Here is a 12,144-nt window from a genome sequence, read left to right on the forward strand (position 1 = left end):
TAACACTACCAACAGATTAGTCTAAAATACGCAATAATGCATTGAGCAAATGCATCGTGCTTTCAAAAATCCCAGTCCTGATGCAAATATTAATTAAATTAGCTGATTTTGGTTTCAAGTTCCGGTTTGCTACTGTGCTAATAAAACATCTCTGTGTGAAAGAACTAATCCTTAAATTTCTATTGGCATAAAAGTAGAAACCTCTGTTAGTGTCTTGAGAGTTATTCATCTGAGCTAAGCTATAAGTCCTTTTTTTTTACTGTGTCTTTCCCACTAAGTGTGCTGCTTTTGACAAGAGATTTCTGGAGGCAAGTAAATTATTTCACTTAGATGTAAAGGTTTTAAGTTATAAAATATGACCTAGCTTATTCTACTAGAACAAAAAAAAAAAAAATCCCAACAATATTCAAAAGCTACATGCTACATTCAGATTGGGCAAAACTGACTGGTTCTTTCCATAGAGCTCCCTTTTCAGCTTTTTTAGCTAAACTTTGATGCCTGCTGTCACAGTCAGGGAGTAGAGTTCTTGCCCATAAAAGGAAGAATCACTGAAAGTGATTACTTTTAATATGGAGAGGTATGATTAAGGAGACAAAATTTCACATACTAGACTGATAGGACTGTTTTCAGAGTTGCACACTACTATGTAACCAGTGAATTGATGTAGGTATGCTCCATGGCAATCCTATGGCTTGCTTTGGGATCTCCTTTATTTCTGAACTCAAAAGTAATAGAATAAAACCTTTCTGCAAAGTGTCTGGGGTTGTTTTGGGTTGGTTGTTTTGTTTTTTTTCCCCAAAGACTACTTAGTAGACTCATTAAATACATTCAATAAATAATGCATTTTCTGAATGAAATGTTTGTCCTGTGGGGCTTATCCAGATTTATCTTACAACCTCACTAATAGTGCAGATTAGTAAATCATGCAGGAACCATCAGGAGAAAAGGCAAGTTTTTCTTGTTCTGTGTCTTGAAAGAGTCATAGCACATTATGAATGTCAGGTTGAGGCAAGGTAAATTGAAGCGTGTCGTGTAGATAAGCAATCAAAACAAAATTGCAAATTCTGGTTATAAGTAAGAAAAAAATAAATGAGATTCTAGGACATCCTTAGAAAATGCAACTATCAAAGTTGGCTATTCACAATACCATGGTTTTGCATCATATATTAAGACCATTTTGTGGTGAGTTTGCACTTTTGCAGTACTGATAGCCATAAATATTTTCTGTTCTTTAAGGGCATAAGCAGAATGTACATTTAAGTCTGTGTATGAAATTTGTTTTTTTGAGAAATGGAGCCTTAATAATTAGACTGACTGTAGCTAGGTATTCTGCAAGATAATTTTCTAGAATTCCTTGTCATTTATTTGCCAGTGGTGACTCTTTTTTCAGTTGATTATTTTCTGAGAATTACCAGCAAGGTAACTGTTTTTTTTTTTGACATGTGGGCTGTAAGTGCAGTCTTTGAATAAAGTCAGTGTTTTCAAAACAATCCTAGTATAAAACACAATTCACTAAACAAGCATTTGTTCTCTTTTCCCTTTATGTTGTGTTGTATATATCGTCTAACAACTTACTAAACGCCCTAATTGTTTACACTAAATATTAATTAACAGGTTGAGGTTTAATTATGTAACTGTGGTCTTTATTTTGGTTACATACAAAACTGAATTAAATGTATTGGAGCAGTATATTGCCCATGTACGTGAGACAACATACTACTGGAAGAGATGGTAGAGTTAGAACCGTCTTCATGCTGTAGTACAAGAGGTTCTTCAAAGAAGTAATCTTAAGTGACAAAAACTGCAGAAGTTTTGGCTTAAGTGTTTAGGTCTGTGTTGGAAAGAATAGCATAATGGAGCCATGTAAGTTAGCGTAAGTAAATACTTTATAAAAAAAGATATTTGTTTATTTCAACAGCTTATGCCTTTTAATAGATAAGCTGCAAATAAAAATCTGTATATTTTTTAAATCTTAAAATAAGGTATGGTAAATACATTTACAACTTTATATCTATTGTTGTTCTTTCTTACTGTTACTGTCTTGTTTTAGAGTTCCTGCCTGCAAGCAGTGTCAATAGGCTGGGAAGGAGGTGTTTATGTACAAACTTGTGGTCACACATTACACATAGATTGTCACAAGTCTTACATGGAATCTTTACGGGTAAGTAAAACTAAAGAGAATCTTTTTATTTAGGTTGGAACTGGGATCAGAAGTGAAATCAATTGGTTTTATACTGTTCAGAGAAAGAAAGGTTGAGTTTACATGAATGGGCAAGGTATTTTTATTGTTTCAAGAACTGTAGACGCTAAATCTCTTATTACATCTTGACATTATTAACAAAAGAACTTTGTTTGCAGTTATTCTTGCATATCAGGGAAAATACTTGAGTAAATTAACCTGGTAAAATATGAAATCACTGGGGTTTTTGGCTTTTTTTTTTTCCTGGTATGCATGTTCAGGCAAAGCGATTCTTGCACTTTTCATTTGTTTCATAGATTTCATATTTTGATGTTAGAAATTACATGTTAGAAATTACAGAGGAACCGAAAAAAAAACTAGGAGAATTTTACAAATAGAAATTTGTGCTTTTGGTTAATTTTTAGTATGAACATTCAGTTACAAAAAGTAATACTCTTTGTAGTACGCTCATGTGAATTATGCAGAGTAGTGTTCACTGGTGTTGCTGGCCTCCTTCCCCCCTCTCGGCCTCCTTCCCCCCTCTCAACCTCCTGCAGCCAAATTGCAGATCTTCTGAATGGAGCTGTATTTCTTTATCAGAAGCCCAGCAGTAGTAGAAGTTATCAGATTTTAAGCAGTCGTTTCTTTCTGTATTATTTAGTGTAATAAAATAAAGACAAAACAACAGCCTTTTATTGCATATGAAACTGCTTTTTTTAGTTGAGATTACTTTGTGGTACTTATTTAGTTTTATTTCTTAATAAGTTTACTTGATTTGTTTCCATTTTGAGATAAACAATTTTTAGTATCAGTATTGGTCATATAGTGAAACTTACCTCAAGAGAAATTAGACGATCTGCCACTTTTACTTGATCCTATGATTAATTTTTCTTTTCCATTTGACTGTAAAGATGCTTTCAGAGATAATTGTGTCATCAAGATAATTAAGTAAAATCTGTGTTTTCATGGTAGAATATAATTTTACAGAATTCTAGAAAAATAGTGTTTTGCCTCACATAGACACTGTACTTCCTTTTCTGGTGGATTCTCAGTTAAATTCAAAATAAACTGTTATTCCATATCATTGTATTCTTACAGTTTTCTAGATTAAGTGAACTAGCATGTTACTGCTAGTATATTACTACTATCTAGACGTATACATAATAATGTTGACTATTTCTTAGCTTTCTTAGTCCTATGATAATAATACTTACAAATAAATAATTTATATAGACTTATGTTCATCTGGATAAAACATTTATTTTTACATAATACAACTTGAGATCAGCATCCAGAAAGGTATGTAAAAGCCTCAGCATTCTGGGCTGACTGCTTGAAGTTTAAATTACAGTCACTATTAATTTAGCAGTTTTCCCAGGAGTGAGAAATGGTTGAGGCAGTTCATGAAGCTGGAGCAAGGTTGCTTGCCAGTTACAGGAGTATTCGGGAAATGTCTTCACAAACATATGTACTTCTGAGTCCATTTTTTTTAATCCTTCATGATAAAGAAGCAGCAGTCAATTTTTTTTTTTATGTGCTGCCCTCCAACAACTATTTAATAGAGTTTTTTCAGCCTGTGTTTCTGAGAAATTATCTTTAAATATTTCCTATGACTGAAAATAAAATTGCCTTTTGAGAAATTAAAAGATAGTATAAAGAGGGTCTCAAAGTTTATGGGAATTGCTGGGAAAAAAACCCATGGAATTCTTTGGAACATGTGGAGCTATTCCAATTATTCTTTCTTGACCATTTTTTGTTTGACTTCTTTTTTAGCTGCACTTCTTAAATATCAAACTAAAAAATTATAATCTTTTGCAAATTTCAGCTCCATCTTCTGTATTTTCTTTTAGAATGACCAGGTTCTCCAAGGTTTTTCAGTGGACAAAGGAGAATTTACCTGTCCCCTCTGTAGGCAGTTTGCTAACAGTGTTCTTCCTTGTTATCCTGGAAACAACGTGGAGAGAAGCCTCTGGCCAAGTCATAGTAACAAGTGTATGCGAGATCTTGTACGAGAGGTGGAAGATCTTCAAGAACAGCTGGGAACTTTCCCAGTAAGCATCAGTGTAAGGCAGAAAGATCCTTGTTAATTTGCCTCTACCTTTCAGTTGTTACATTATGTTGCATTTGTGACCTCTTAGAAACTTGACAGCCTGGGAAAATTAGTTTTCTTCTGATATGGAAAACCGCATACTCTTTACTTTTTTTATATATATATCAAGAAATTTTAAGTATTTACAGCGTTTACTGCACTACCTACTAAAACATAAAAAATTAAAAAGCTATGAAAAATATGATTAATACAGTTTGTTTTTTTTATGGAGTACATTTTCTCATCACTCTGTAGTAATTTAAATAAAATTCATTTATCATTTATTTACAATGTAAAACCACCAATATCTTTGTAGCTGGAAGCTACTTAGAGAGTGTTTGTTAAAAGTGTTTTAAGGTATGGATTATTTGTCAGAAAGAGCACCATGCAGATTACATATTATAAGGCTTCATGAGATCTTCCTGAATGATAGAATTAATTCTATTAAATTTTGCTAGCCTTCCAATCTTGATGATGTTATTTTCACGTACTTATGCAATGCAAATATGCTTCAAAATAACGCAAGCAGTGAGATTCTTGAACTTATGAGAGGGACAAAACAGTGATGTTTTCACATTCAGAACAAACCAGAATAACTTTCAGAATACTAAAACACTTCTGTGAGACAGAATACTGGCTTTTAATGCATATTTTTTCATAACCTGCAAATGTGTTTTTATAAATACAAAAGTGCTACACTTTGCAATCAGCTATTGCCATTTCTTCAGGTAAAATTAACTAATCTTTTGTGTCTTTGTTCATAGTCTGAAACCAATCTCAGTAAGGAAATGGAATCTGTAATGAAAGATATAAAAAGTACCACACAAAAGAAGTATACAGATTATAGTAAGAGTCCTGGATCACCTGACAATGATTTTCTGTTTATGTATTCAGTAGCCAGGTGGGTGTGTTTTTCTTTTTATATTATTTTGTTTTGGTTTTCACTAACGATACTGCTCACGAGACAGTTTTCTTTTTATAAAAAATGTTTTCAAATATTCCATCCTCTCCAAGAAGAAAATTTTATGATTTTTTGTAAGCAGGCACATGCAAGATAGAAAGATGTGCCTCTTCAGTTAATTTTTAGTATATGCAGCAGTATCACAAAACCTGGAGAACATTTTGTCTTATGCTTATTTAGTTTTCTTTATTCAAGGTTTTGCTTTTTATAAATAAAAATTTTATGTTGAATTTCTTTTTCTACCTTCCTTTCCCAAACTGTGAAATCTCCTCTACTACTATATAGCAGAATGAGTTTATTTCTACATCATTGCCATATTGCTGGGTTTTAAATCAAAGAGTGTCTTTAATCTCTCTGTTCAGACATTATTTACTTATATGAGGATCACAGAAGGATGCTTTTCTGTGCCAGCAACAAGGACTCTTCATGTTAATAAGACTTCTAAAAATAGTGTTAAAACAACCAGCATTTTCTCTGATGTTTGATTCCAGTTTTATAGCTGTCAGTGTCACAGCCAGTCTCCTTCCATTAATGTTAAGATGCACTGAATGGTCCATCTAGTCAGATTTACTGTAATGCAGGGGTTTTCCATATGAGGTTGAAATATTCATTGAGCAAATAATTTTCTAAACTCTGACTTACTGAGGCCTGCAGGGAAGGTAATGACTGCAAAGGAAGAGCAAGCATACAAGTGATGCCATCCTGTATCATTTTTTTTACTGCAGTTTCATAAACTCCAGGTGCTGAGTGTCTTTATTATATAAGCAGTGGAAATACTCATGACTTGGCTCAGCAGGACCCTGGGTAATCAAATCTAAGGCTCAGGTTTTGACAGAATGTTGGACTATCTGATCTCCAGAATTCTCTTCCAACCTAGCGTATTGTATAATACTATTAGAAGAAATATTACCTGTATTCTTTAAGAGTATGTTAAGTGTGTCTTGGTGAAGAAGAGCAGTTACATTTTATATATAGCAAGGTAAAAGATTGTTCTGTATTAAGTGGCATATGCCATAGTAGGATAAGAAATGCTGAGATTTTTAGTAATGATGTGGTTGATAACATTTAATATCCTTCTGATAATACAAAGGACTCAAAACTAATGTTTCCCATATAAAAGTATGATTAATTATAACCATAACTTGACAGACCTTTTAAAGTACAAAAATGGTGTTATTTTTCTGAGTGTAATGTTATATAATTTTAAAACCCCAAGCTAAATATATTTTAAATATATCTGTAGTTTTAACACTCTAAGCCCGGGATTTTTGTTTTCATTCCAAGAGTTAAAAATACCTCCAACCAGAACAACATTTTAGTGCTGCGTGCACTACTGGAGCAAGAGAGAGAGACAACATGGTTGACCACTAGGATTAGGATATGCCACCTGTACTCATTGTGACCTCTTATTGTTAGGTTAGACTGGCTTCTGCCATTTTCCATTTATCCATGGCCAGAGGATTCCAGGTGTTAAATCCTTCTGTATTGTTACCATAACTCATAATATCACTTACGAGGATCCCTGGCAAATCAATTACAAAATGGTTAATTTCTTTTGCCTTTCAGTCAACAGTCCAGATTTACGCTTTTGCTACTGTATAACTGCGTAAGAGCTACAGGTTAAAAAAGTTAAACTTAACAGCAGACATTTAAATATAACTTTAGAGTTTGTGTTTATGTAAATAAATAGTAAGTGAGCTGGTTATCTCCCAGACTTGAGAGTCTTCTTTGTATGATGTCAGTATGTTTTGTTTAATTTTAAATATCCAAACAGTGAACTACCCAGAAGTTAAATTGCAGACTGAAGTTTGCTTTCTCAAAGTTACTCCTCTTATTCAGCCTGTTTCTTCCTCATTTCCATCCTTTTTTTTGAGGTAATGATATCCATTTGTTCCGTACCAGCCAGTTCGGCTAAGTTTCTCTAGTTTCATGTATTCTGAAACATTTAATTGGTTTTGGTCAGACTGTCTACGATTGCAATTCATTTTTTTCCTGGTATTTAACCTAATATACAGAGAAAGTGGTCAAGATGATAAGTAGCCCCTGTTTAAGTTATCATTTCAATCCAATTATATTTTTATTGGCTCCATATGTTTGCAAGTAAATTAAACGCTCTTCTTATGAAAAGTTATGTTCCATTTTCCATCAGAAACAACATCATCTGGAGTCTTCTTGAAAGATTCTAGTTTAAAGCTGGAGGCCAGCTTTGAAGTGGATTTCTGCATACTAGAATAGGAATACTATTGTTTAAATAGGATGTAGCCACTTGGTGCAGCTTATCCTTTCTGTTTCAGGAAGATGGCAACTTAGTTTTCAGACTTCATTTTTTCTTACCAAGACATATGTCACTGGTAGCAGAGAAGAGAAGCTACAAACAAATTCTCTACCACGTAGTAGCAGATCTAGCCCCTGTCTGTCTTCCTAGCAAAAGAGGCATTCAGGGTCTTGCCATCCCAATTTCCATGTGCAGCTGGAAGAGCAGATCCCAAACTACCTCCACCATTCTCTACAGTTTGACCTTGTTAAATGTATGTCCTTTTTGTGTAGATTCCTCCTTGGTTTTGCCAATGAGATAAATATCATGTCATTCCCAAATCATGTGTGCCCAGCTTTAATTTTAATAGCTCCACATTCATAGCAATGGTGTCTGTAATTTGTGGCAGTATCTTGGAGGACTGTTTCTGTATTGCATAGCAAATAGGTCTCATCCTTTTGTTGGCTGTGTAAGCAAAGCTTTTGGGTTTTGCTGTCAGCTATGCATAGGCCAGTACAAGAACCCAGTGTTCTTTCCTTCTAGTCTTTGTCACATTATCTGTTTTTGTTCATATATTTGATGTCTTCATAAACTGAAGCAGAGAAAATGGTAGTGCTTAACTTGATTCTTCTGTCCCACTAGAAAGAGGCAATCCATCCAAATACGTTCTCTTTTTGGAAAGGCATTGCAGCTTTTCTTCCCCCTATTCTGTCCCATTATGCATTCTGAGAAATATGCAGTGACCCACCCCACCCCCAATAAGTTCCTTTACTGAAAGTCCATAAGAAGCAACGGAGTAGGGCTGGTTTTTAATCAGGAATCTGTACAGCTGAGCAAAATCCATCTTCTTATTTTTTTTCTGTGATGGAGAAAGATAAGGCCAGTGTTCTACAAAATTTGTTGCTTCAGTGAGTGACACAAAGATTTCTAGATAAAGGAAACAGTCACTCAGAGTTTTTTCTTTCTCCTCTTCTTCCCTTCATGTTGAGGGGGCTGAGATAGCAAAGGATGCTTTAAGAGATTGCACCGTGTTCCACTCTTTTATCAGATGCCCTAAGTTTTTCTTCACTGATGAGAGAATCTCAGAGGCACTGAGAGCTCTGCTTTTCTTCAGTAGAGGCCAGATGGTACTCAGACCCTTAAGGCAAAAGGGAGCTTGAGTTGGGGAGGAGATACACTGGCCTCTCTCAAAAATTATTTAGGCCTGTACCTGATGTAGAACATTTTACAAAGGAAAAGTGTTCAGTTTCACAGGTGCTTTCTCTACTATACACTTTTATGCCAAAGTTTGTGTTTTCAAAGAGATACTGTAGAGGAAAAGGTTATTATTTACTTTTCCAAGAAAGCTGAACTATAAGCTGCTGTCACTGAGGAGCTGGGGGCAGTGAAGAAGCGTGGAAGGTGAGAGTTGGTATGATAGATGTGATGGTGTATGTCTCAAGAAACCTCTTTCCTTACATTGCTTATAGCAAAAAGTACTATATAACACCTCATATATATATAAAAAAAGATTTTTTTCTAGAACTTTCCCTGAGTTTTGTAAAAAATGTACATTTTTCTTGGTGAAGGAGGAATTTTAAGTTCTAGATCTAGAAAGCTGTTCTTAGATGTTCAGGGAGTTGTTTTGATGTAAATCTTAATTCTTATGGCTTTAATGGAAAGGTGCTTTTAATTTTGTTCTACAAATTTGTTATCAGAAAGTTTGTAGAAATAAAGTGTACTGGTTTCCTTTATATTCCCATGATGAACTAGCGCACACTGATCTACAGTTGCTATTTTGTCCACTAATATGAAATCCCTGTCCCTGCTTCCTTGCTAGTAGATTTTTAGAAGTTCAGTGAGCACTGCAAATCGCCTGAAGAGTGGAAAATTCCCCTGTCACACAGATGCCCTTATCAGCAGCAACCAGATGGAGCTCTGAGCAGGCACATTACCAATGTTAAATTGCCTTTTCTGAATAGAGAGGATTAAAGCATTTCTTCAGAAATGGGTGGCATAAGATGCATACTTAGGGATAGTAATATTCTGAAGTGTTACTCTTTTAAAAACATATGAAAGTGTTTTAACAAACACTGCATATCAAAAATGTATTATTCTTTTAAGCTGATGGAGATGAATTTCTTAAAAAATAATTTGTTTTGAATAAAATAGACATCCTGTAGTTTCTTCTTTAAAATTATATCAGGGGAAGGAATTCTTAGCTTAGATATACTATGTACCTAAAATTCAAGAACAGATTTTAATATGTACTCAGTTGCACTATATTGAACTTTATATTATATTATTTTTAGTTAGAGGGCAAAATATGTGTAGATTGAGTTTTACAATGTGGATTAAATTAGCAGAATAACATTTCAGAATAATAGAATTATTTTAATTAAAGATATGTATGTTGACTTATTAAAACAAACTCTCAGGGAACATAACATTAATTGTCTTGCTCCAAGACAGTGCAGTACTGAAACATCTAACTGCATCTAATATTAAACAAAGCTATGGGATTTGGCCTAAAACAATTGGTGCCTAAGTATCAGATGACAATAATACTAAGAAAGAAAGCATCAATGTGACATGCAGAAAATCAGTGACACAGCTCCTGGTTCATACTAGTGAGCTGCAGTGAATGCCAATGTTTCATTTGAAATTAACCTTCAAGGTTTTTAACTGACTTATCAATAAAGGTCAGTGATTCCATTTTAATTCAGACTGTTTTCATACTTAGTTACTTGATGGCTTATCCGTTGTACTTTCTGTTTAAAGAAAAACAAAAGCCCTGCCAATAAAGAGAACACTTGGTAGACATATCTGATTGGTAGAAATTTAGTCAGTTTGTATATTGTCTGTCAGATTTGCACATAAGTTCCCTTGTTATCAAGGACTTGTGTCCGCATACAGGAAAAAGAATGAACTTTTTAAAAAAATATATTTTTCATTCACAACCATAGCACCTGCCTTAATACAGGACTGGCTAATAAAACCACTTAAAATAGCATATGACAATATCTTGATAGAGTTAGTTTTATTCTGAGACATATTTTGAACAGTATCTCACACTGAAGAGCAGTTCTTGTATTTAGTGTATGCTAGGAGTTTGTGGTGACTCTTCTGTGGCTGTAGAAGCTTGAATAATGCTGTTCCATTCAATGCTCATTTTTATTGCAGAACAAACTTGGAACTTGAGCTGGTCCATCGAGGAGGCAATCTATGTTCAGGAGGTGCAAGCACAGCTGGAAAAAGATCATGTTTAAGTAAGTTTTATGTTATGGAGTAAAATATAAATTATTAGAATATTGGATAAAGATACCTGGTATCTAATGTCTTCTAAATTATGTCAGCTTTTTTTCTGTTAAGAACCCTCTTTTCTGCCATGATTTGTCTTGGGTTTTGTTACAATTTGAGAAATATGAAATCCCTTCTGCATAAGTTATTCATTAGAGCTGTTCACATGTTGTGAGTATAATCTATTTAGAAATCAAGTCTCATAGTATCCATATAACATTTTAAAATATTTTCCCATTTTGATAAGTAAAACTAGAAATATTTTAAGGGTAAAGCAGGAAAGCTTTGTTTCACCGTGGCTGTTGCTAGTCATAGTAAAGAAGTATGTTTCTCTGAATGATAATGTAGCTCACAGGTACTTTTCTTTTGTCAGGAAGTCTGAAGAGTCTGCCAGAATACTGCTACTACTACCAATGCTTTTTTAAATCAACCTTATGTAGCAGTAGCAGCAGATTTGGTAGAAAAAATGTGAGAAAGCTTGAGTCCGTATCTGCCCAAGAAATCCCATCACGTTCTATGCTGTCTACATCCTCTCTAGGATAAGAACCTTCTGTTACTGCCAGGAAATGTAGTTCAATTGATTTCATTCATTTGCTGTCATTTATGAAAAGTAGTTTTGAACCCTTCTGCGTGTTATCTCCCCTCACAATCATGACAATAATTTTTTAAGGGGGGGAGGAAGAAAAAAAAAAATCTTCCAAGCTGAGGTATGGTAGCTGATATGAAGTGGTTTGTATAATATATTATTTACTTTTTTTCTTATGCTTACCTCCATCTCTTCAACCTCATCTTGCATAAAAAGGGCTCTTACATACTTAGGATCTGACTTTAAAAGGAAGCATGCTTTTGCTGTCAGCCAGCAAAACGTTCAATCAGGATTTTTAATACGCATTCCTCAAGTTTTGAAATGCATGGAGAATACTATAATGATCTCACACTTGAGAAGTATGGAAATTGACTTCTTAACAAGAAGCATTCAGTAAGATTACACCAAATATTGATTTTAAAAACATGTTAGTTTACAAGTATTGGTTTTAAAAATGTGTTGGTTTACAAAATCTAAAATGTTTATGAAATATATCCCTTTTTGGTACAAGCAAATCTGCTGTTAGTTGTCTATATAAAGAGCAAAATATCCCAGTAAGGAAAACTTTGTTTTAAATCCTTGTCTTCAGAATTCTTTATATATATACAGAGAGAGAGAGAGAGAGAAGAAATTATTTTCCTGTTTGTGATTCAGCTACTCTGAAATTGCTAGAGTATTTCCTGTAATTGAAAATTGTGTCGATTTTTTTTAAAAGTCATGATAACATTTCTCAATTCTTTTTTTTTCTACTTAGAATACATAGTTTGTTTACTACAATATTTTTCTGTTCCTTTCT

The 12,144-nt window shown here is 33.9% G+C and overlaps 1 protein-coding gene across 1 annotated transcript in view; it reads left to right on the top strand.

Annotated features, from left to right (window-relative positions):
* LOC103769504 (E3 ubiquitin-protein ligase UBR3-like) overlaps positions 1-12,144 on the top strand; it is a gene marked incomplete at both ends in the record, with an annotated part of 40,878 nt that overhangs the window by 2,657 nt on the left and 26,077 nt on the right. Inside the window, 4 exons of the mRNA XM_008936704.1 lie at positions 2,051-2,161; positions 4,030-4,242; positions 5,033-5,169; positions 10,646-10,731. Of these exons, the coding sequence (XP_008934952.1) occupies positions 2,051-2,161; positions 4,030-4,242; positions 5,033-5,169; positions 10,646-10,731 (547 nt within the window). The remainder of the gene's footprint in view (positions 1-2,050; positions 2,162-4,029; positions 4,243-5,032; positions 5,170-10,645; positions 10,732-12,144) is intronic.

The sequence above is a fragment of the Merops nubicus genome, unplaced genomic scaffold (assembly GCF_000691845.1).
Source record: "Merops nubicus isolate BGI_N331 unplaced genomic scaffold, ASM69184v1 scaffold33623, whole genome shotgun sequence".
Classification (NCBI taxonomy): Eukaryota; Metazoa; Chordata; class Aves; order Coraciiformes; family Meropidae; genus Merops; species Merops nubicus.